The sequence below is a fragment of the Typopeltis vanoorti genome, chromosome 20 (genome assembly GCF_054136105.1).
Source record: "Typopeltis vanoorti isolate ZY-2024b chromosome 20, IOZ_Tvanoo_1.0, whole genome shotgun sequence".
Lineage (NCBI taxonomy): Eukaryota > Metazoa > Arthropoda > Arachnida > Uropygi > Thelyphonidae > Typopeltis > Typopeltis vanoorti.
The window spans coordinates 76,904,096-76,930,945 of NC_143568.1; the positions used below are offsets into that span (position 1 = coordinate 76,904,096).

Sequence of the window (26,850 nt, forward strand, 5' to 3'; positions counted from 1 at the left end):
TCCAGTTAAACTACACAAAATAATATGTTCTTATCCATTTGTCTTATTTTTATTTCTCTCTGTTTTGCAATGTGTGGGGTTTTTGTGTGTGGGGTTGATATATTAAAAAAAACCTTGTTGATTATTACTCTTTATTTTAGAGGCAATCCAGACTCTGAGAAACATCAGCAGGGAACAAACTGAGGAATACTGGGAGAAAGTCCGCCAGCGCATCGCTCACAGACTTGAACCGCTCTTAAATTCTGAATTCGTAAAGACTTTAAGAGAAGAAATTAGAAAGGCTAGAGAACAGATAGCGGATAAGACAGGAGAATATCGCTACAAACTTTCTAAAAGAACGGAAGAGATCTTCAGGGAAATACTGAATAATAACGACGTGAAAACATTAGTTGAATTCATCAGAGAAATCCGTTTAGCGGTAAGGATCGAAGTAATTATTTTTTGAATTAAGGTTAGAAATGAAATCATAAAGTTAAGCTTATTTAAATGATTTTTTTTTCCCGAATAGCACAGTTACCACAACAACAGTTAAACAATAATATATAGTTCAGTTTTGTTTAGGCTGAATTACCTAAGCTGGTTGCATGTGAATGTTTGGAATTACTGCCGAAGTGAGTAATAATATGATGACAATGCATTATTATCTGTAAATTGCAAGTATTCTTCTGGTCAGTTCGCCTGATGAAAAATCCTAATTTCCAGGAGGAAAAAACCTGCCACCGACATATTAGGTCGGCTAACTCGCCTTCAGATGAAGAAAGAAGAAAATTTATGCAAGTTCTTCGCTTCATAGACGAGATTCGAACCCAGTTCTTTCCGACTAAAGCAACTAAAGTAGTCTAAGCAACTAAAGCTTAGATCATACGATTAGTATGTGAGGTCTATAGCTTGTGTCCTTCTGACTGGATTTTCCGTTGTGTGGGATAAAAAAAGCAAGTTTCCTAGAGGCAAAATATAACTACCTTCATATGAGATGTTAACTCACCTTCATGTTGCAATATCTTTGAGAATGCACCAAAGAAATAAATAAAATAAAATAAAACATCTAACGGAATTATATTGTGCCAGATTACACAACAAGTACAGTATACACACATTCCTGAAACCACAACCGTAAGATGTCATCTAGTAGAGTAATGTTCTATATCAAGTCTTAAAACTTAGAATCTAGTGAGCTTAAATGAATCAGTAATAGTAAATAAATTTCATTTATCGTATACAAATTGCCATTTAATTCTGTTCACCTTTGAAGATTTCATTTTACGACCTCCAAATTAGATCTCTTAAGTGTAGTTTACTTCTGTTTCAGATTCAAAAAGAATTCCGAGATCACGAATCTGATCTACATAAACTTCTCAAAACTCTTTCTCCACCAACCAACATAGAAACAGAAATATCAACCGATCCAGAAAAGGGAGACCTGAGGATAAAATTCTCTTTGCCATTTACAACATCATCAGTACGAAAAGCTGTAGACGACTTACTATCTGAAGACGATGATGACGACGATGATAATGAGGAGGAAGAGGATGAAGATGCTTTCCTTAATCTTTTGAATATTGGCGATGATTTCAGTCAACTGACTCAGATCCCAGACTTACCTTTTATTTCTTCTGGTAAGTAAATCAACGTCATTAAATTAACGATATATTAATTAGTAAATAAGTTCGTGTTCAATGATCGTGAGAAATCTTTAGACGCCGTTTTCCATAAAATGTTTGCGGATAAAAAGAAAATATTAAACTCATAAAATATGCATTTTCCCTCTAAATTGTAATTTTACATGATTTCAGTTACATCAGTGTATTGTTATTTGCTCAATAATAGATTTATGTCTCTAGGAGTTGTTTTATGTTTTTTTTTCTTCTTTCAGAACACGCTCTGTTAGTTGGAGGACAGCATTTCGTCACATTTGATAAAAAGTTCTATGACTATGCTGGAGAATGTAGCTATCTTCTAGCAAGAGACTTCGTTGATAAAAACTTTACAGTAATTGTCAAATATTTAAGTAATGATGGTAGCGACTCGTTCAAAAAAGCAATCATTGTCTTGACAAAAGAACACACGATAGAAGTGAATCCATCTGAGAAAACGGTAAGTATAAATGTTGTTTTAAGGGGAAAAACAACAACACAGATATAAAATTTAATTATCCTTGCGTTTCCGTGCGATGAGTTCAGAAAGAACATCGAGAGTTCCCTGAACATAAAGTAGTCGAGTTTGAGACTTGGAGATAATGAGTCGAGATAGGTTTTACATGTGAAAATAGACGCATGAATGCGGTTAGTTATTATTCCCAAATTTGAATCATAAACAAAAATGAACAAGTTTATGTATATAAGAAATGCAGGACTGTTTTCCACAACTTTAGATTATGGTTCTCAATTCAATCGTGACTTTGGATCTTGTTCACATGTGAGAAATCTCCTGACAGAATGTGTTTTATTTACAGATTGTAACTATGACATTTCACGAAACACGTGAAACCTATCTGTGACTCGATTCGGAAACTCCACCTTACAGAACACATTCGTAAAGTTTTTTCAAACTCTACACAGACTACGCAGTTGGTGGATTAAGTGGTGAAGACCACGAGTTATAGGGTAGAGTACCCCCCCCCCCGATGAGTACTTGGACTTCCTGGAGGTGTCAAGTAATAATAATAATAATAATAATAATAATAATAATAATCATGCGTATCAAGGATTTAGGCCTAGCATGGCCTGTTCCGGCCTTAATCGTTTAAGAGGACATCCTACAAAGGAGGATGTCCTCTTAAACGATTCATCGTTGAATCATTTAAGAGGACGTCCTGGTTTTCTTTTTCCTAATGGCTTGTTCTTTAAAATAATAATAATAATAATAATAATAATAACAATAAAGTAAGTGAATTAAATGATCACGTGGAAAACCAGGTAACAGTCAATGAAAATAATATGGGTATACTAAATATCAAGAGAGGGATTTTCCAAGTTGACTCACTATCACCTCTGTTGTTCATTACCATTGAATTCCTCTACATTCTAAAGAAAACTAGTTTTTCATGTCAAACATCAAAGCAAACAGGGAAATATCACATTTGCCATACATAGATGATCTTAAACTATGCAGAAAATCATCCAGAGAAATTGAATCACTGCTCAATACCCAGATCTTCAGTAAAGACATTGTATGGAATTTGGACTTGAAAAATGCACAACACTTCCATAGTTCGAGGGAAAATAACAGGCAACAAAGGAATCCCATTTGCAGATGGAAGGAAAATTAAAAACTTGTCACAGTACGAATCCTATAAATACCTAGGGATTCTTAAGGCAGACATTTTGAAATCAGAAGTCAAAAAGAAAACAGTGTCTGAATATCTGAAAAGAGTTAGAAAATTCTAAAGTCCAAACTGAATGAAGGCAACACTGTAACATCAATCAATACATCGGCCATCCCTGTAATGAGACACACAGCAGGGCTAATTGACTGGACACAAGCTGATTTGGATACCCTTGATCAGAAAACACGAAAATTAATGACAGTGAGTCATGCCTTGCACTCACATAGTAATGCGGATCAGTTATACATAGCCAGAAAATTATGGAGGATGTGATCTTTTACATATCAAGCAAACAGCAGAAGAAACGGAGAGAGCGTTGAATAATTACATCAAGGAAAGCATAGAAAAGATGCTAATTGAAGCTTTAAAAGAAAACGTCGTGAATGTAGTATTCAAATTCAAATTCAAAAGACAGTACAAGGAGAAAGAAATGGCAAAAAGATCAGAAGAAAACTAAAGCATTCCATAGTCAATATTTAAAAGATATTGAAGGGAAAGTTGGCAGTCGTTTAACTTGGCAATGGCTTCAGTAGGATAGCATCGAGAAATAGACAGGTCTGATACATGCTGCTCAAGAACAACCACTACAAACGAATGCAATAAAGGCGAAGATCGAAAAGATTTGTAACGATAGCAAATGCCGACCATGCAGAGATAAAACAGTGGACTATCTAATTAGGTCTTGCAGCACAATTGCTAATACAGACTATACACAAAGGCATTGGCAGTCGTTTAACTTGGCAATGGCTTCAGTAGGATAGCATCGAGAAATAGACAGGTCTGATACATGCTGCTCAAGAACAACCACTACAAACGAATGCAATAAAGGCGAAGATCGAAAAGATTTGTAACGATAGCAAATGCCGACCATGCAGAGATAAAACAGTGGACTATCTAATTAGGTCTTGCAGCACAATTGCTAATACAGACTATACACAAAGGCATGATCGGGTAAAAAAAGCTGTACACTAGAGCTTATGCAGGAAATATGGTTTCCAAACGTGCAAAATCCCTTGGGAACACACAGTCGAAAAAGTTATTGAAATGAAATGCCAAGATATTATGGAATTTTAAAATTCAGACAGATTGACATCTTGAACATAATATGCCAGACATCACTGTAGTCAAACAATAACATTTGTAGTTTATTGATGCTATAATACCTGGGGATAGTAGAGAGCAGAAGAAAAAGTGCATGAAAACTGACCAAATATAGAGATCTGAAGATTGAAATTCAACGACTTTGGAGCAAGAAAGCAACAATTCCAATTGTCATAGGAGCAATATTAAGAACATTTATGAAATATCTGGAAAAGTTGAGCCTCTAGATATGACATCATCTTAAATCCAGAAAACGGCACTTTTAGGTACATCTCACATTTTACGACGATATCTAGTCGATTCTTAGGCCTTTGGATAAGTCTCAAATTGGGCTCATTTTCCAGTGAAAGACTGCGTTATTCTGCTTCATGTTACGCTTTTACTGTGAACTCTGTTAACTGAATACAAAAATAATACTAGATAAAGAAGTAAGCAGAATACCTTCACTTACTAATTACGTTTTAAGAGTTTAGCAACCATAGCGATATGTATAAACATCAGCTGTGCTAACGTCGTAATTAAAATATTATTATCAAATAATTCATCAAATTAAAAATCAGGCTGGAGTGTTCACGCATGGCAGTAACTTGGAGATGAAGTCTTGATGGAAGTTTTCCCTTTTCTAGTTAATAGTTCATTAAGTATAGATCATGTTTGCTTCGCTGGCACCGAATTCCGAATTTTTGAAACTTAGTTTTTTTTTTCCCCATAATATTTGTAGCTTAACGTTGTTTGACGACTTCTTTTAGTTATTCGCACAGATTATCTTTTAGTAAAATATTTAGGATGCCATCCTTTATGCATGGGTTATAACCGTTTGCGATCTTTTTTTTTTCTGGAATCGTTATTAGATAACCTTATTGGATAAGGTTATCAGCTATGATAATACAACTGGGGTTGTTTAGTGAGATTTTTTGTGGGAGAAGAGGAGATGACACGAACTTGCCATTAGGTAATAGCTGTAGATGCTTGACAGGAGCCCGTATGATAATCCACGATTGTGCCGTTTAATTCCCAAGTATTTTTCTGTTGTTAGGGAATTCATAATCTGATTTTGTCCTACTGACTGAAAATGTCAAAATATGTATTAATTGTTGAAAAGATGCGCTCCAGAGTATTTATATTGATGTCTCGTATTAGTTTGAGCTGTCTGTTGTGTAGTTGTTTAGTTGTGTGTTACGTTTGTGATACATTTTCCTTTATCCATCATTTGTGGTAATTTTCAAGATAGTGTTTCCACATGCTCAGAATAAGTAACGTTAATCTAGTATGCAGAAGCATTCATGTCACTCATGGGAGCTTCGTAAAGATTAACAAGTCACTGTTTGTCAAGAAGTTATTGGACAGCATTGTCAGTATTTCGGTAAGCGGATGAATACGCATAATAAAATCAAAAATATCGACTTCAACGAGCCCCCCCCCCCCTTCCACTCTAATACAAAGCAAATAGTCAGTAGAATGGTAAAGGCAATCGACAGGTTCTCGTGCGTTAATGGTAGAATGGATTACACTTGTGTTAAGTCTGAATAGATATTTTTTTATCATTCTCATTGGGTTTTTTTTTATTTTCAGGTGACTTTAGATGACCAAGTTGCAGACTTGCCAATTATCCTTGGTTCTGTATCTGTCAAGCGGATTGGAGAAACCATCGTATTCGATGACAGCCATGGAGTGACTGTTATGTGCCATCTACAACACGATTTCTGTTCGACTACGGTGTCGGGTTGGTATCACGGAAAGACTGCAGGCCTCTTCGGTACTTACGATTACGAACCGGACAACGACATGCAACGACCTAAAGGTCAAATTGCTAATAACGTAGCCAATTTTGCTCGCAGTTGGGAAGTTGGCAAAGGATGTCGTTCCAAAAACTTGGCTCGAGAGGTTGAACTTGATAAAAATAGCGAAGCTTACAAACTCTGCAAAGCTCATTTCAAAGATCGGTCATCTCCAATGAATCAATGCTTCTCAGAGGTGTGTACATGTTCTTCATTTAGGAAGCTTGTGTTAAAGAGCTAACGTTTATTTATTTGAACACTAGTAATGCTCAAGTTACTATTTATTTAATTATCTTGATCATTAATAATACCCAAGTTTCATAGTCGATTAAAGAAATGGGTGTTACAATTGGAGAAAACATTTTATTATTTGGAAAATTTTATTCTATATAAAATTTTCAAAATCATTATAGTATGCAGTCATCTTAGCATATTTAAAATTTCAAGCTGCCACGAGCATTTAGCAAACGTCATTATCACCATTTCGTGATATGATAGATGTGCAGTATGACTAGTCTTATAAGGTATTACTAATTGCATCATCCAATAGGATCTTAATCTTCGAAACTCGATGTGCCCCCCCCACAAAACCTCCAAAACGACTGGGAAATCATACACAATTAACAAGCATCATATGTTGGCTCATAGCCTTGGGTTGCTTCAGTTTCATTCTAACCAACAACAAACAAGTGGCCATACTACATTGAATTAGTTCTGTTTATGTATTTTTGATTGCAGACACTTTCAAGTGCTTATCCATTTTTAATATGGTTCTAGCACTGCTGTCATCTCTTTTACTCATCTAGTTGTTTGGTCTTCTAATCGGTTTGAACACTAGTGTATGGGTGTCTCGTATGCTGTTAGTTTGGAAAAAGCCTCTCCCAGTGAGGAAAGTTGGGTCTACTTCTCCCAAATTCATCTGTAATTCCCACGTTCAATTTTATTTACTCTTTTTATAAATGAGAACTACCAGAACTTTACTTCAAATATCTTCTAGTAATTTTACCTTCTGACCAGAATCAAGGAGCGATCAAAGTAAAAATCGCTTTTACACATTTCATGTTTTAGAACTTTTCCCACTCCGACACTGCAATATCTGCATTACTACATTCATAATAGACATCATCTGCTGCTGATCTCTCGCTGAAAGATCTCATTTAATAATTTTTCGAAGTTATTGCGCATTCATTCAGAATACTGAGAATATCCTTATTTTGGATATGCCATCTATACTATCTTGTGACACTCTATCCACTGAATCTAAACAGTCTTCAGCATATTGTATTACGTTAGTGATATATAGCCGGTCTGGTTGGCCAAGTGGCTAATACTCTCTCTCTCTCCAACCTACAGGCTGCGTTATCGGATCTCACCGTCGGCTCGAATGTTTGTGATTGTCTTTAGGTGGGAGATGAATACCATCGCCCGGTGTGAAACCACCGCCCTCCTTATTAAAGTCCTGAAATGGCTTGAAAAACTTCCACGTTTGGTATGTAGAAAAATGTTTCCAGACCAAATAAGAATAAATGAGAAGTATAGAAAAAATATCAGCCACCCTTGCTTTTTATAAATGAACTTTCAGTATGATTTCTTCTTTTCATGCCATGCCTTTTTTATTTTTTTTTAAAAAAGGCAAGCCGTGAAAGAGTCTCCTATGTAGTTCTGGTTTTTCTATTCTTGCATATAACATCATCACACTGCATGCAAACCTTATCTGACCTTTGAAAGCAACGTATGTGAACTCTATCAAGAAGGTAAATTCATCTTACATGCTTATTGCAATTTAGTCAACTAAATACTTGATCAAATTCTCAATATAACTGTTTACATTAGTCGAACTTCTAGCATCCCTTGCGTCGAATAAGAAAAGTTGCTTTACAGCATTAAAGAAATGCCGATTCGAAGCACACCAGAAGAATTCATAAACTGATTGGTTTCAATCTTCAATGAAAATAGTAAGATTCTTTTTATTAATTTCGAAATTAAAGATTGCTGATTTAGTTAGGTATGTTCTCGCGAAAAACATTCCCGTAAGCTCTGCATAATCTCATAGGCAAATTATTGTCTTCAGCAGTTAACAGGAAATTAAAACACGAGAAAGCATTGACCCAGCTCCGTTCTTTTTTTTTTTTTTTTACATCGGCATATATAAGAAACAGGCCTAACTGCGTAATCTGTAAAATAAAGTACATAAAAAAAGCATGAAACTGGTTTCTTATCTTTTTATATTAATATACAGATGATAGTTCGTCAGATTTTAAGTTGCATAGAACTTCTGGTAATACTGATCACCAGTCTACAGTGAGAAGACATTCGTTAAAACAGTAGTTTCTAAACTCTATACATACATACATACCATATAGTCATTATATATCCATGAATATTCTTTACTCTTTACATTTTCCCTCTTTTTAATTCAAACGCAGCATGAAATCTCCATATCCATGCTGATAAAAAAATAGATGTCATGGGAATTCTTTATATATGTTCTATTAATATGCAATCAACATATCAGTCTATTTGTATGTTTCACTGACTGTTACCTAATTTTGTTTTTATTTTTCAGGTGGAACCACAAGAGTACTTTAAGATGTGTTTGCGTCACATGGCCACAGATTTCGGACGATCAAATCCTGATAAAGCTTTATGCAATGTCGCTGCTGCATATGGCGTTCTGTGTTCGAATAATGATGTAGAATTTACTATGCCACCTCGCTGCCGTAAGTAGAACGTTATACGGTAGCAATTAATATTTAGACCTACCTCGTTACACGTGTATATAAATAGAGAACAATAAACTGAATGGACAAAGATTCGCCTGATTTCGTTTTCCTACATGTTGCAAACTGTTCTGAGAAAGTTATCTTTTCCTATTATAACAGTTTAAAAATTCATCTATTCGCATCTCTAACTCACAATGACGCCATGCTATTCATAATTCACCTTTTAAACAAAAAATATTTTTCTTTTACATTATTCATTTAAGTAAAATATTTTAGTTACTTCATACTCTTAATATTAATTTTGACTGGAAATAAGGTCCAATATAGAATGATTGCTGTGAGAAAATTACTTTGTTGTTTTAAAGTGAATCTATACAATCAGAGTTAGTCAAGATTTTATAGATAGAATTAGAGAAGTGGGGGGGGGAGAGAAACAGGGTTGAAGAATTCAAGTTTCACAAAAGTACGTACTTCTCAAGTATTTTCGGAAAAACAAAGCAAATCATTACTAGATTTCTGAAATTACTGGCATAGTTTGAAGAAAGAACAATACGGAAAAATCATTAGATCTATAAAAATCAAATGGATATGAGATCCAGCATTATTGATTTTATAATTTGTGCATCGCCGAGCTGAAGCTTTTTGGCTCTTTATTTACGTAAATCATTAGATCTATTTTCATCAAGTTTTTTTTTTCTCTTTTCTTCTCTCTTTTCCTAACCTTGCTCGTAAAATGTCGAGCACTGAATCAGGAAAAAAAGCGAAATATGAAACTATAAAACACTCACTTCATAGGGGAGGAATTTATTATTATTATTATTTTACATTAACATAAATAAATGTGAATTTGTTACTTTATATTCAGGTGGAAGGGGATTGTTTTGTGCCCCCCCCTCCAGAATCTCGGATCATCCCACAAAAATGAAGCAAAGCGATCATAGAGCATAATACAATTACAAACATAATATACCTGCTCTAGCTGCTTCAATCTAACTAGATAAACTCAACCAAACCCCACAAAATAATTGCTCAGGCAGATTTTTTAAATATGAATCCAATTATGAAAGAGCGAAAATTTGTGATACATTAACACCTTGGGTGGGCTAAAGGTTAATCGGGCAACCCTGCTCTACGGAACAAACATGGAATTTTTTTCCGAATCACTTCACTTCACTTCCAATAAGCAGTAACTTCATATCCAGTGATGAAAATAATTTGCCACCGAACACGTTGACTGCCAACTACGAGATAATTCGTAGGCGATCTGACCGAGAGGGCCGACTACGAGGTGTCTCGTAGTTGCTGGACTTGCCTTTTTCGTGCAGCTGAGAGTATATTCGTAGTACTGTATATAAGCGTAACTAAGGATAGTTGGCTTCTGGGAAGAGAATAAAATATCAAGACTGGCGTACATGAACAGAAAATGTATTCATACAGTGAAAATCAAATACAAAGTAAAAGAACAATTTTATTTTTTGTGATATTTTTTAAAACAACCTCCCACACAAAGTGCTGGCTTCTCTTCGCAGGCTGGACAATAATGACGCGTTTCTCGTCGTTTTTTAGCTTGGGTACAAATTAGACATGGCTTTATTATCGGAAGCAGTTTTTTTTTTTTTTTCGGTAGGTGGGATACTCTCTAAATAATGAACTTCTTCCGATCTAATTTTCTTTGAAACTGGTAGAATCTCTTTTCCAATCAACGCTTCGACGAATGCTTCTCTAAATTTTACAAGTTTTATGTTAGAATTAGTTACTTTATGAATAAATTTGAACGCATTGCGTATATATATTTCTATAATATGTAATGCAATTTTTTGGCCATCTAATGGTCTTTCTTAGAGCTGAGTAGTACGACAGCATTTGATCTGATCGGTCAATGCCGGACATTCCCTTATTATAATCTCGAATTATGTTTCGTTTCATCGAAAATTTTCCATTGCCGTTGGACACCTCTACCATTTCGACAACATGCATGTTAAAAATACAAAGTACTTATCGTTTGTCTTTCTATTTACATACTGTAGCAGAACCCTTTCCTGCAAAAAACCTCCCCTTTTTTTTAATTTTCGATTTATCACCTCTATGGGATTTCCCTTTCTGTTATTACGTAGTATTCCACACACATAAGTTTTTCGTGCAGTCAATAATTTCGTAAGAGTAACAGAATTATAAAAAAATTATCCATATATAATATGTACCCCTTATCGAGATATTCCTCCAGTAAGTGCAAAACAATTTCAGTAGTGTGACCCAAATTATGGTCAGTTTCTTCAGATTTACCGGAGTAAATTTTTATTTTCATAACAAGACCATCGAACTCACACAGTTCATAAAGTTTGATTCCGTATTTGTGTTTTTTATTTTGTATATACTGATGGAAACTTAATCTTCCACGCCAGCATCAATGATTCGTCGATACGGATATTTTTATCTGGTACGTAGTTTTGGCGCATAATATTATTAAAATGATTCAATATCGATCTTACCTTACATAGACCGTCGGAAGATGGTATTATCAGCGAAGTGAAAATAACACAATAATAACTGGAATCTATTTCGACTCATATGTGATCGCCAAAACATTATATTATAAAGCGGGTTTCTACTCCAGTAATACTCTATTGTTGAAAAGAACAAGGGCCCATTTGTAATAAAAGTCCAATAAAAACTTTCATTTCTGCGACGCTGACATGACGACGTCCTTCCATTGTGATTCCCTGTGAGATTATCTTACTCGTGGAAGTTTTGCAATTTCTTGCTCAGCATATAAATTAGTTTGTTCGACCAGTAATGCAAGAAACTCTTCTGAAAACAGTAAGTCCACCGATGTTTGTACTGTAAAATCTATTGTGTCCAATTTTAAACAAACGTTCTCTTGGAAAATAAATTGTTCAGGATCTTGCTGTATTTGGGTCCACAAATTACCGTTCGTATTGGATGTTGTTGCTTGAGAAGTATCAGGATTATCTTCAGGCTCGGGGAAGACTTCATCTTCGCTGTCCTCACTCGAATCCTCAGAAGGTTCATAATCGCTAATGTCGTAACCAGGCCCCCCCACATCCTGAAGGGGCCCCCCAGGCCAGGATTTTTGGCAGGCCCCCTACCTATCGCTCAGGTTAAGGACAACACATTGCTCTACAGGGTTTAGGATCAATTAGTTTAAATGATAACACAAAAGCTCAGCCAAATCATTTTCGATGCACAAAATTGCTACGTATTAAGTCGTTCTTGGCTATATCTAATATACCTAATAAATTCCCATTATGAACATCTCCAATCTTCGTGTTCTCTCCTTGAAATGCTAAACCTCTGGATGATAAAAATAACGTTACATCTACAATCCACTGCAGAGGTGCTCTTCACTTATTTGTTTTATATTGAATTTGTAGTTGTAAGTCTTTATCGATTCCATGTCCTTTCAATGCCTGCAAAAAGGATTTCAAAGCCAGATATTGTTTTCTGTGTTCGGCACTATTTTCGTGAAGAGACAACATACCATACAACTTTTTCCAATGCTTATATCTAGGCAAAAATCCTTTTTGGGCTAAACTGCTTAAGTTTGTGTTATTAGAGTCGCAAAAAATACGACATGGTAAACAATAAAGATTTTCTTTCGATACACACAATGTTAACCATTCTTTTGGAAAATGTTCTTTTGTTCTTTCATCTTTCGTTTTCGTATAGAGCAAAAAATCTTGAAATTTCATACCATTAAGATCTCTTGGCAATTCCTTATAAATCTTTTGGAATTCTTGAAAGCTGATAGTCCGTACTGTCTCTTGCCGCATGTTGTGTGAGATTACTCTGGGCCAAATACTAGGGTCATCATATTTTATATCAGATTTTTCAACAGGGCCTGCAACTGAAGCATCAACTGTATCATATTCTTCCATAGTCACTCCTCTTGCATTTTTCACTTGTGGCCTTTTCTTTCGTTGCAAGAGGTTCACATGTAACAGTCGCTTGACTTTCGACTGCTTTATGAGTTTCGATTTGACACTGATATTCTGTTTGGATTTCAATGTCACAAACATTATCACCACTTCGCTATGATCAGTACTGGGAACTATGTCCTTTTCATTTTCAGATTTTAAAAATTTGGTTATGAATTGACGACCTCGTGATGCTTTCGATTTTCACTCTCTCGGATTTAAGTTTCCTCTTCTGAGCTCTTGACTTATGTTTGTACTTTGAATCAGACATTGGGATTTTATTTATTTTAACTAGAACGTCTTTGCTTGCTTGAGAGCAATTTATTTAAATATTTTTAATATCTCAAATTTGTATGATCTGAAAAAAAAAGTAAGTTTGTTTCATACAAAAAAATCATAACTAGAAAAGCTTTATATTTTCTTTTACTTACTAACTAGCAAATTTTTAATTCAAATAAGACAAATTCTTCTGAAATAAAGAATTTTGTAGAAAATTTTCAGTTTCTTGAGATCAACTTAGCGAACTAAAACTATCGAATAAAGCTTTCTCTTTTATGAATAAAATAAAATTCTCTCAGCATCCGTAGCATACGCACCGGTAGGGTAGTGTGCTGGTAACATCGGAGCAGCGTCAGCATTGAAACGACGGCTTGCATAGAAAGCGAGACGGGCGAACAAAAAACGAAAACTAAAGTAAATCCTTTCAAATGGGAAGTTTAGAAGCGTAACCATAAGTCTGAAAAGATGGATAATGGGTTGGAAACGATTGCAGAATCTAGTAGTCCCTCTCAGCACATATTCGTTCTTATTTTATAAAGTTTCTTTTTGTCTTTTGTTAGTCTCACTTAACTGGCCGACCCAGCAAGCCTCCCTCCCCTAATTCCGGGCCCCCAGGCTAGAGCCCTGTCAGCCCTACCCTTGTGGATGCCATGGTCGTAACCATCCTCGGCAAAAATCTCGTCAAATTCTGACTCACTTAGATTAGCGTAGTACTCGAGTTCTATTGAGTCAGTCGTCTTTTCTTATCCATACTGTGGGGTTATAAATATATATTATAATAATAATAATAAAACAAAATGCTCAAGAAAGATGTAAATGTAACGTACCCGACTAAATTTGATTCACTACTGACGAATTTACACACTTATCGTTAATTCTGCTTTAGCGAAGCAACGACAAGTCGAAACGTGTCTAAGTGCGAATTAACTCGTAGTTGGCTACTGCGAACTTTCTGTTACATATGCCAACTACGAAGAACTTTCGTTACACATGTCAACTATGAGATAACTCGTGAGAGCTTTTTTTTCATTAAAAAAAACACATTCTGTATGTTTTTTGGTGATTACTATGCATTATAATTAGGGTTTTGAATAATACGTTATGATTAAATCAAATTGGCTTCTGAGACCCGAATCCTGAAATATGCTGTGGCGGTCAACGTGCTAAAGACGTTCATAAACATAGTGCCCTAGAGGGATTCGAATTCATGACCTGCATACTGGAGAGAGAATACGTTGTCCACTTGTCAAACCAGCCAGACAGACTACGCTGTATGTGTAGCTTAGATTACAGTTTTATTATAAAAATGACAACACATTATTATGATTCGGGTTTCTCCGTGGAGTTCCAAGTCTTATCATTAGTGGCCATATTAACTGCACAGTGCCTATATTGCTTTCCTTAATTTTATTTATTAATAGTGCAGACATGGTTGGCCAAGTGGATAGCCTACCTGCTCCCCAGCCACAATGTGCGTTCAAATACCATCGTGGGCATGTTATCTGTGAATGTTTTTGGTGGTAACTCTGTACGACATCATCGCTATGCTTACTGAGTGTCTAAAGCAGGGGTTCCCAACCTTTTTGTTTCCTAGAGCACATTCTAAAATACCGATAGGGCGATGGGCACCATCTATTTTTTCAAGCAAATTTTTTGAATTCTTTTGTTAAATGATACATACAAAGTTTACATTATAATCAAATGTTTTATTACTTAAAAGTTTACATTATATAAACATTTAAATATATATATGTAAGTTAGTGTGATCTTTGGCATTGCATTTCATTGGCCAGTGCTTCATAATTAGAAGAATATGATGATATTCCAGTTCTTAAACTGGAATGAACAACTTCGAATGCGCGTCTACTTTACATTGTATGCGTTTAATACTCGTCATGTGTCATTAATGCATGCGTCATATAGCATGCCATGAATTGTTGCGTGATTATTACAAACTATACAGCACACGGTTGAACAGCGGCGGGAACACACAAATTGGTCGACGGGCGCCATGGTTCCCGCGGGCATACGGTTGGGAACCCCCTGGTCTAAAGTGTCGTCAAAGGTTATGTTTTGAGCTCTACAGGATAGATTATTTAATCAGCAGTTCATCCGTGCACTGGTACTAATGTTTTATAATTTATAGCTTTTTCGTAGGCAAGATTCGCATGAAAAAGAAGCACTCACCAATCGCCAGGCAACCCTCATGCACTACTGTTCCGGATTTAAAAAAAAAAAATCAAACCTCAAAACCTTGCTATGCACACTCATAATTTCAAGGACGATCGCTCGCTCTCTTGTCGTATTATGGCCGTACAAAAATTGCTATAATTCCACCCGCTGTAAACTCAAGTTCTAAGTTTAATATTATCAATCTGTTGCTTCTCCCCTAGTGAAGTAATCAAAGGGACAAAACCTAACAAAATGAACGTTAATATTAAGTATAATTAATAATAATCGCATACAGTTATTTCTTGATAATCTTGTTTATGCTTCACTGAGAATTTCAGCTCAGTGGAACAAAAATGAAAGGATAACAAAAAGGAGGGTCACGTGCTTTGGGAACGTCTACAGGTTGCAACGTTCAGCCGATTTGACGAAATCTGGAATGTAACCATTTTTGACTTTAACCAAGGCCTCCGAAAAATTTAGCCTATTCAGACTAAAATGAAGGAGAGTGTTTTAAGGAGAGATCACCCCGTAACCTGTACGTGTCCCATCCTTCAATTATTTACGATCAAGTTTGGAATGTAGCTATTTCTTAAGTTAAGGTTTCCTGAAATTTTCTTCATAATTGGATTAAAATGGAAATTATATAATTCTAATTAATAATAATTTGTTACCCAAAGAACAGAATATACTACTTCAAAAAAAAGAACAGAATATATGGAGGCATATCAGTCAGCACTATGAAGAGATTTCCTCTGAGACTTCTTCCTCGGAGGCCATTACATATGAAAATGACTCACTTATGCTAAAATGAAAATCGCATTTTGTAAAAATTCTGTCCGTAGTACCAACAAGCAAGGAAATGATAATTTATAACAAGATGTATTTCTAAATAATAGTCTTATATAAGTGATAACATTCATTACCACAGTAAGTTAAATTAGAGCATCCTTGATTTAAATTAGTAGATAAATATAATTTCGTTTTGTTTTGTTTTGTTTGTTGTCTAATTTTGACACTAAAATGATTTAATCTAATTGTATATTCAATTAGATTAGATCATTCCTGGACTAAAGTTTCTGGACAAAATTTAGTAAGCATGTCAAAAATATACTGTTTTTGTTTTACGGAATTCTGAATATTTCGCCAAATTTTGCTGCTTAAAGCGAATAATTTGAAATGAGTAATGAAAAAAGCTCGACAAATGTTTAAGGACTGCAAAGAATTTCAACAAAATGCATTCACCCAGAGATTATGAACAACCTATTAGACTGTATCTTGTCTAATAGGTTGTTCAATAATTCAGCAATAATTACTACAAAACAAATCAATACTTAAGACCACAAAACTACCCTTAGGCATATGTAATTTATAGTCAGATAAATTATCGTTTATGGCAAAAGTTATTCAAAAGCATCTGGAAATACTTTGCATTCATTCTGAACCGTATATGGAGTAACCAATTATGTTGCGAAAAAGCGATGCTACTCGTTACGACATCCAGGAATGTGAACTCATGATAAGGAATGGTATAACAGAATGAAAATAACCAGTTCGTTATTTTTTCTAAATTTCTAGAAGATTTAACGTACAAAATTCAATTTCTTAATATTTCATATTTTTTCCCCAGTGAAATGTGCACCTAACGGGGAAGAAATCGAGTATGGAGACAAGAAAGTTATCGAGAAAGATATCCCACGATCTGCCGATATCGTCTTCGTTGTAGAAGAACGCTCCTGCAATAAACCCCTCATTCAAGAGATCGACAGCATAGCACGCCTTCTGGATCGCGAACTTACAGGAAGCACGTTCAACAGAAACCGTTATGCAGTAGTCGGTTTTGGTGGGAAGAGCCCAGTACATGTACATACTGCTCGTGGTAATTTGTTCTTTGAGGTACCAGACGTCGTCCTAGCCACTGAAAGAATGACTTTTGACAATGGTCGCAATGGACAGGTAGACACTTTTGGTGCTATTCAGTTTGCTGCTGAATATCCATTCCGCGCAGGGGTGTCAAAAACTATCATTCTCCTGACTTGCTCGGCCTGTAAAGAGGAACACATGGATGTAAGTATCTTCGTATTTTGTACGTTTTTTTCTTTATGAATTTTAAGCGCATTTTGATTTCTCGTGGAATGGTAAACCGGGGATATTTTATCGGTCTGGAAATTTAATGAAATTAACGCTATTTAACATATTTCATTCTAGCCTTACTTAACAATCGCAGATGTCAATCCGGAGAGCTTCGTCCGAGTTTGTGTGTGTGTGTGTTGGGTGGGGGTGGGGGGTGTCTCTTAGTCTGAGTACCAGTCAGTTAGGAAGATTTATTACGGATTACGGTAGTGTTCTTTCAATACTCTCTAAATTTGATTATCCTAAATGCAAATACCATAACGTAATGGGAGTTGTTTATAGTTCACAACTTTAAAAACCATTACGACTTACCATTCGCCGCAGTATTTGGAAATTGGCGAGTATTATTATGACATTTATCATTTGCAACTCCCTCATCATGGAAACCAGTGTCACAGATGTTTTCGGATGTTGAATGCACTTACAGGAAGGCTATTGCAATCGTACCTTAGGTACTAATATTTGGGAACATCTTTGAAGATGAGTAAAAAGCTTTCTTGGTAATTTGCCTAATTTTTTTTTTTTTGTTTGGCTTTATTGATCCTTTGAATAACTTGTGAACTGGCATGTTTTTCTTCTTCTTTTCAAAATAGAATTTCTTCAAACCGCTCTCATAGCACGCAACAAGAAAGTACTGATATAACATCTGACAATCCAAGTTCTAACAGACATAAATACTAAATGCTACTAAACTGCAGGCACACTTTAAAATCCATTCCTTCTTCCTAGTAAAAACCTCGAACATAAATTTCTGTTTTCCTGAATCATTTGAATCCCTTCTCTTATTCAACTGTAGCATTTCCATATTACAATAGTTTTTCAAGACTATGGTAGTGATATTTGGTAAGCCAATGAAATAATATATTTACGCTCGCTATTAATAACAATATCGTTTTTTGTATGTATTTTCAATTATTTGAGCTATATTTGAGTACATTACGGGAAAGAACTAATCTAATTATCTTCATATTCTTCCCCTCCTTCTTTTTTTTTTTTTTTTGAAAGAAGTATACAAAAAGTTTTTTGAAACTGAAATATGACATTAAAAATAGGAATTTTTAAAATCTAAATTTGAAAGACAAAGAAATTGTTATAACGTTCTTAAACGTATGCTTTTATTATTTTAGCTAAGTTATTCAGTAATCCAACAGATGCTACTTGAAAGAGGAATTTTACTGCATGTCCTCAACGATCGTGCGATTGAGATCAAGGGAAGTGCTGCAAAGGGCAAAGGAATCTTTGGTATTACTATATTCTGATATTATCTTTTAGAGTGTTACGTTTAAATAACTGTCAATGTAATTATCAGAAATTATTGTTTCCATTTTCTTTAGTTATAATTCTCTAGCTTCTTTTTATATTAACCTCACACTCGAGAGATCAAAAGACCTAACACAAGACTATTGTGTTGGTAAGTGGTTAAGGAGAAAGAAGGAAATATATTGATAAGTTTCTTGAAAAGCTGGTGGCTGTTCTCATTTGAGAAAACAGTATGGAAAAGGCTGCTTCAAAGAAAATAGGTAGACTAAATGAAGGAAGAAAATAAGAAGCTGCTTCGATATGTGTGGAGTTGAACTGTGTATGAAAATTGACCAGGTAGCTGCTCGTATTCGTGCAAGACTAGAGGAAAGCGAAGGGTTGTGGTCAGTTCGGAAGAGCAACGCACATGAACGTATTTATAAAAAAGGCTAATGCAGAAATAAAGAGCCTGTTAGAAATAATAGCCTAATAAAAAGTCTGGTATTAAATATGATTATTATAAGAAATACTCTAAGATACTTATTGCAAGGTATGAATTTTAAGAACTGACTCTAATTTCGCACATCATAGCAGTCATTTTTTGTTTGTTTGTTTGTCCTGGTTCATCGCCATTTCCATGACCATCCTGTTTCATTTACTCTCACTTTAAGCATCGATTAAATCTACACGCGAAATGTATACAAAACCTATGATATTATTATTACAATGCAAAAATGAGTGGAGAGAGAGAGAGAGGAAGAATCAACCGATATTCTCCTTAAGCAGTGCACTTGTAAATCCTCTGTTTTACACAGTGATGAGTAAAATGATGGTCAAATTTGTCTTCAGTTGATTTAAGGGTGACGGGCCATCTGGAGACTGAAGCACGGGTGGAAATAAATTGCAACAGATGGATTTCTCTAAGAATTAGAGGCTGCAGCTGTCATTTGTACAAAGAAAATGTTTCCTACTTTTGATCCTTTCACAATCAGCTTTAGGTTTTTTTGAAGCGTTTGCATGTATTCGTGTATTCTGAGAGTGAATTGTGGTTTTTAGTTTTGAGTCACTTTTGGAGTGACTCAAAATTGGAGAACTCATTATTGGAGAACTAAAGTTTAGATGAAGGACCTAATGATGAGTGGAAGAAATTTTGCAGGAATGGAGACCTTCATACCAACAAGATTATTTCAGTGATTTGATCCAAGCAACTATTTGGATCAGCATAATGGGAATGACAGGCGAATATGGAAAAGATCAGTAGAAATTATGGAACTCGTCCACTTGGTAGATATAATTATTATTATTGTTATTGCACAGCACCTCCATGGAGTCCTAAGATACATCGTGGGGACCCAAAGCTAAGACCCAACTGACTCAGGCAATCCATTGCATTCATTCACCATTCTCCAAGCAAAAAATTTAGTCCTCATACCCTTACTAACCACACTCTTATACCCAACTATCAGGAATGACATGTTGTTCTGTCCCCACTAACCAAAGGCTGAAACATTTCCCTTACATCGATCCTATAAAATCCTTTTAATAGCTTAAATGTGTCTATTATATATCTATTAACCAACTTTTGCAATCCACAAACCTTCAAACTATCCTCATAGGGAGCATTCCAGAGACTACTCACCATCTGAATCCTCTCCGCCACCTCCTCATCACCAAGAAACCCAGGCGACCAGAGCTGAGCACAGTAATCAAGATGTAGTTCATATTAAGGCTTTATAAAGAGGAATGAGAACTCCCTATCTCTGTTTGTTAGCGTGAGGTAGTACCCTGGCAACTTTAGCGATATACTCCTTACAAAACTTCATCTCTCTCTCTCTCTCTCTCTCTCTTCTACTACTACTACTATCCCCAAATCTCTGGCTTCATCAATTTCCTGGAGCACAGTTTCGTCAATCAGCTTGTAATTCTTGTATCCCAAAATGCATAACTTTACACTTTTCCCCATGAAATCGACATCCATTAGGTTTTGCCCATCCTATCAGCCTATCCAAATCATCATGCCTCTCTACATCGCCTTGATTAAACATAACACTACCCAACTTTGCATCATCAGCAAATTCTCTTCAAATTATTTCCTGTATCATTTATGTACAAATTAAACAGCAGTGGTCGACGCACGTATCCCTGTGACACACCGCAAGTCACCTGCTTTCTCCTGGATTCTTCTCTTCCATATACTACTTTTTGATATCTGTCTATCAATCCATATTACCAGTTTATATCCATCCCCATTTGTTGGAGCATGCGTAATAGATTTCCTTGTAGTATCCTATCAAATGTCTTTGTAAAATTTAGCAGTATCATCGTTGTAGTATTCCATTTATTCAACTCAGCTGTCACCCTATTATAAAAAGTTAATAGATTACTAATGCATGACCTTTCCTTCACGAAACCATGTGCTCTTAGAGTACCATATTCTTATCGACCCATTCCTGATTTCTCTTTCTGACCAACTTTTCCAGTGCTTTCAACACCACTCCCGAACTAGTGACTGCTCTATTATTTACTGCCACAAACTAAGATCCTCCTTTATGCAAAGGAATTATTTTGGCCTCTTTCCACTCTCTTTGTACTTTGCCACAGCTGAGACTTAAACAGTCTAGCCAAGGCATAACTAGTTCGCCTGCACATTCTCTTAAAATGTGAGCCGATATCAAATCCAATCCCACAGTTGCAGTGCGTTTAAAGTCTGGAATATCCTAAAAGTACCTCCAATTCATCAACTTTTGTTCTCACATCAGTCCCCTTCACCTCAAGACATAACGATATCTTCACTTGGATGATATACTTTTGCAAAATAGTCACTTTCGTCTCTCTCTGTTAGCTCTCTGCTGCCTGCACTTATTAAAGTTGTAGGCATTCGTTTTGATTGCACATAAGAAGCATCAAGGATGAGAAGATAGGTCAGAATGATTTGAGAAATTCGGAGAGAGAGTAGAAGAGAAAGGACGTAAATATTAATAGAGCGAGGTGACGAAATTTTGATGTAGAATATCATGAAAAGAGTATTTTAGAAATGGCATGGCTTTCTCTGTCATGTGTGTGTGTGTGTGTGTGTGTGTGTGCGTGTGCGCGCGTGTGTATAGAAGGTGGATGTGGATGTGTCTACATATGTGTATTCTACAAACAGTAATTTGTAGAACACACACACACAAATAGATGCATTATATCGAATTACAATACTCTAAGAATGTAATTTTAGTTTTCAATTTTAATCTCCCCTCTATTTATTTCTTGCTGTTGTTTATTGTACTAATTTCTTTCTAAACAACAGCTGTAGATGCAGACACAGTTTATCGTAGTAAGGACATCAGTCAGAAGGAACTAGAAGGTGAACCTGATCTCCGCTCACAAGTTGCAGTTCCTAAAGATGTTTGCATCACCCTTGCCCAAGAAGTACATGGAAGTTTCTTCACTACGTTGCCCATTACGGATAAATCATACGTCGAAAGCAAAAACTGGAAGAGCATTCTGGCACGAAGAATCATTAAAACCATCAAACCTCCCACATGCCAAGAATGTGAGTGCGTGGAAACGAATGAAGGTATTTCCCAAACGATCTGCAGGCCGTGTGTTACCCCAAGACCAAAAGTTCCCGTACGAGTGAGTATGGTTGCTGTTATTTAAATCTAATGGTAAATAGTTAACGTAAACCCTACAGTGGTTTACCTTAGCTATTAAAAGGATATAGTTTTAATAAAATCGAGACTCTATTATCAACCCACGAATTTGACTCTTAGGAGCAGTTACATTGCTACCTTCTCTATTTTTGATTCCATAACCAATCTATAACATAATCACTCGCTGGAATTTGGATATTTTTAAATAATCTGCGGATAGTAATTTTTGTTATTCTGGTTAAACTTTAGTTACATTTCATGCCGTTTCAATCCTTCATATCGTTGCATGAAATTTCAGTTTAATAAAGATAATCGATAGATCCAATGACTTAAGTCCAGCTTTTCATACTCAAATTCCAGAAATCATACATTTACTGGAATTTGAGTACCAAGTATGATGGAGCAACCCCCTTAGTTTCAAATCAATCTGACCTAGTTAAAATTTACTAGTAGATAGTACTGAAAGTACTGATAGTACTATCAGCTTTTTATTTCCGTAGGCGAGACCGTTTTAGCGCTATGGAGACTGAGGAAGCATTTCAATCTCCATCGGTGGCCAATTAGAGATAGCTGGCCTAAGACAATCACTAATTATATATATCGTCTGCTAAAGAGAGGCGACTAACAAGTGCCGCCATCTCGTGATCCCTAATCTCTTAACACTATGCTTGCTGTCTGAAAATAGTGTGGATTCTACGGTCGATTTTCTTGGAATTTATGGGAGAAAAATCCCGCTTCCCTGCACCCGACAAACTCGGGTACTAGTCTAAAAAAAGGCTTAGTGAAAGTTCCTCTAGTCGGCGACTAGAACTGAACTTACGACTCTCTCTCTCTCTCTCTCTCTCTCTCTTTGGGCGATCTAGAGCCGCGGAAGGCACATGCTACTTCCGCTGAGCTACATGGGCCCTCTCTAACAGTAAATTTTAACAAGGTTAGAGGGATTAGAAACTAAGGTAGGGATTTCTCCAAGAACTTTAAGCTTGCTAATGAAGTATTAATAAATTCTATAAACAGAAGCAACATGAACTTCATTAAATTTATAAATATGAATTTCTTGTTTCTTATGAAACAAGAAAGTCCTGTAAGCATATTTCATTAAAAAAAAGAAAGATATAGCTAAGTTCATATTTTAGATAATAACCAAGAAATAGATAAATACAACTTAAAAATTACACCGCGTACAAATCGTCTACTACATATTTTTTTGTCAAATCAAAACGCACAGGGTTATCCAGTACCTCCGATCATATCGTATAAATCTACTACTACATCTCCGTTATTTAAATACATTTCGTACTTAATAATCAATTAATTATGCAATCTGCTTAGCAACAAAAAAAAAAAATCGCTACCTTGTCAGAAAAAAAAGCAAACATTTCAACCTTCAAGGATATTTATAACAAGAGACGGATACATAAAAATATGTTTATTGATCATATGAAATTATCGTAAAATACAACGGAAAATTCTTTTGAAATATCCGTTTTATTCTGAAGATTCGTGTTCATATTTCCATTTGTCTGAAAAGCTATTAAATATACTCAAATAATCTAGATATAAAGTAGTATTTAAAACCAGTCATAAACTACTACATTCTCCGATGAAAAGCCAAACGGCTATTTTTCTGGCGAAGCTAATTAAATTAAGGGGATAAAAATCTGGCTGTAAAATAATAAGGGATTTTTATCCCCTTAATTTACTACATTCTCCTTTAAAAAATAATACTAACACCCCATCATAGTAAATTGCTGTGATAATGTATTACAGTTTTCAATACCAAAGTGGATGCGACACCACCTATGCGTATCCTTCTAGATTATCAGAGCACTAGAAACAACAAAAGGAATCTCAGCCAAAAGACCTCAATAATAATAATCTTACCACACAAATAGCATTACATGTAAAAACATACCAACATATTCCTAATATTGAGAATACCATTATGATAAACTTCCAGAACAATCGATTAAAATTACGTCCTTCGAAATCCCTGCAATCAAAATAAATCCAGTCGCAGTAAACTATCACATAGAACTCGCCTAATTTCATCGGTTTCTCAACAAAAATGCCATCCTATCCCATCCTCCTGCTAATAAAAACAAGCCACGAATGAAGCTACTATAAAAAAAAAGAAAAGAAAGCAACTCACTTCGTCTTACTGTTTCCTTCGTAGCTACATTTGATGATGACAAAAGAGCTGACACATCTTAATGGGATCGTAGTATAATTTTTATTATTTTACCCAGTTCTATTTTTGAAAACAAATTGCCTTCCGAGAGAATTGTGCAGGCTCTAAATGGAATATTTACTCCTTTGCTCAAACATATTTTTATGGTATTTAACATTCATGCGATTTTAATATGATATAAAAAAAGTTTTAATACCCTGTAGTATCTGTTCTAATTGGTGTTTTTATTTATTTTTTATTTTTGCAGCTATACACCAGTGATGATCCCGAATATTTCTGAAGATGTTAGTCTTGTAACCATGTAATGCGTGTGCAGTGTACTGCGTTTAATGTTTTGTATGTTCACATAACTACGTGCAGTGTTTGTCGATTAATTCTACGTTAGTGTTAGCAAACTACATTTCAATCTTCAACCATGAGCCAGTGCAGGGATTATTTATTGTGGCTATGGAGTCAAATAAAGTTTGTACTAAAACACAGAAAACGAATCTGTTCTTCATTTATTTAAAAATAAATAATTAATACTATTAAACTTTCCTCACAGAGAGTGTGTAACGAACTCGCTACGAGCTAGTTACTGCCTGTTTAATTCTTTAGAATTAAACTGCTGTAGAATATGTATTTAAACTTAACGTCACATCGATATAAACAATTTAACCAATAAATCGTACTCAAATAAGGTACGATTTATCCAAATGAAAACTGATTTCTTATGCTTCAATATTGTAATACAAGTCTTCGGTGAAACAAACAACAAAATGGATTAACTTCAACTAAAACATTGAGACTGACTCTAACATCTTATGTTAGAATGTAAATCTGAATGTTTTAGTTAGTCACTAAATTTACATTAAAATAAGATTTTAATAGTAAAAGTATGCTTTAAAGAATACTAAATATATACGATCATTCTTTAGGAGTTGCTGTAATAAACTATTTTCAAGCATTGTTGTGTGCCAAGGAATATACGGCCACAGTCCCTTCTGTAACATGGAAGGATGATCGGGGCTAAACAGCGTTAAATGATGCAGTTATAACGAACCCATCCTTCAGATTGCTACCGCCGTTTTATCTCAGGAGAGCAATAAAAATGATAAATTATTCAAATTTAGCACTCTAGCAATCCTCCTAAAACACATAATCACATGATAACAACTTTAGAGAAGCCAATTAGTTTTTCATGTGAGAATACATGTTTGGTGATGGAAGTAATGATGCAAATACAGCTATGGCACAAGGCTAATTTCCGGGGAATTGATAACAGCAACAATCTAGAAGCTGAAACAATATCAAAACAAGGGTATGACATATAATAGAAAAGTGGGAGTATCGCAAAGAAAAACATAGAACAATATAAATTAAACAACTAAACAAAAACTGTACGAAAAAATTACTGCACAAAGTAAACTCGACAGCCTGTTAGCTCTAACATATTAAATATAATGAAAAATGTCTGAAAACAAATCAAGATAACATAAAACAAACAAGAATGAATTACAAATGAATGAAGTTTATAAATGAAAAGGAAAAAAAAACTATTCAAAAACACAAAAAAAACCTATATAACACTTGAACTAGGCTACAACTATTATTGCACCTAGTGAGGGAATAACTCGAGAGCATCGGTTCCCAACCAGTGATACGCGTACCCCCGGGGTGCGTGCTGGGCCGTTCATGGGTACATGAAAAATAATCAGCAATGGCGGAAAAACAAGTAAAGTAAAGAAAATACATTAAGATAGGCACTGAACAAAAGTGTCAGTATTTAAAAACAGCTATTTTAAAAACGAGCGGTACAATTTATAGAAATGGGTTTAAAAGGGTACACAAGTGGGAAAAGGTTGGGAATCACTGCTCTAGAAGGAAATGGGAATTTATAGGAATTAAGCAGTGCCAGAAACAATGTTAATGTAAGCATCACTTCAGTCGCGTTTTATTGAAAATGCGAATGAAAGCCATAAAAGTAAAAAGCATACATTTAGTACAGAACATGTCTTCAGAAAAATATGGTATTTTATTCGAGTTTAAAAATAGCTGTTGTTACACTAATCACTAAAACAAAAGAAAAGCTTTGGACTCCAAACCAATATCAATTTTGCAAATATTTATTCAAGTGATTTCAAATAATAATAATAAAAAACAGGATAATATTTTTTCGCAACTACTAGTTTGGATTTTTAGAAAATAATAACACTGAGAAAGCAGTTCATAACGTAACAAATAAATTCTACACCATAACGAAGAGAAAAAACAACACGTCACATCTAAGGCATCTGATTGAGTAAATCGCTTATTTTTACTACAATTGCAAAAGCTACATGCAAATGATATAAGAAGTACTT

The 26,850-nt window shown here is 35.1% G+C and overlaps 1 protein-coding gene across 1 annotated transcript in view; it reads left to right on the forward strand.

The window, feature by feature from the left end:
- Positions 1 to 24,992, forward strand: part of LOC150095580 (apolipophorins-like) — a 77,853-nt gene extending 52,861 nt beyond the window's left edge. The window contains exons 27-35 of the mRNA XM_090409882.1: positions 141 to 418; positions 1,310 to 1,616; positions 1,874 to 2,094; positions 5,999 to 6,400; positions 8,771 to 8,924; positions 16,941 to 17,377; positions 18,571 to 18,685; positions 21,975 to 22,303; positions 24,756 to 24,992. Coding sequence (XP_090266008.1) covers positions 141 to 418; positions 1,310 to 1,616; positions 1,874 to 2,094; positions 5,999 to 6,400; positions 8,771 to 8,924; positions 16,941 to 17,377; positions 18,571 to 18,685; positions 21,975 to 22,303; positions 24,756 to 24,788 — 2,276 coding nt within the window. The 3' untranslated portion in view covers positions 24,789 to 24,992. The remainder of the gene's footprint in view (positions 1 to 140; positions 419 to 1,309; positions 1,617 to 1,873; positions 2,095 to 5,998; positions 6,401 to 8,770; positions 8,925 to 16,940; positions 17,378 to 18,570; positions 18,686 to 21,974; positions 22,304 to 24,755) is intronic.
- Positions 24,993 to 26,850: the final 1,858 nt, after the last annotated feature.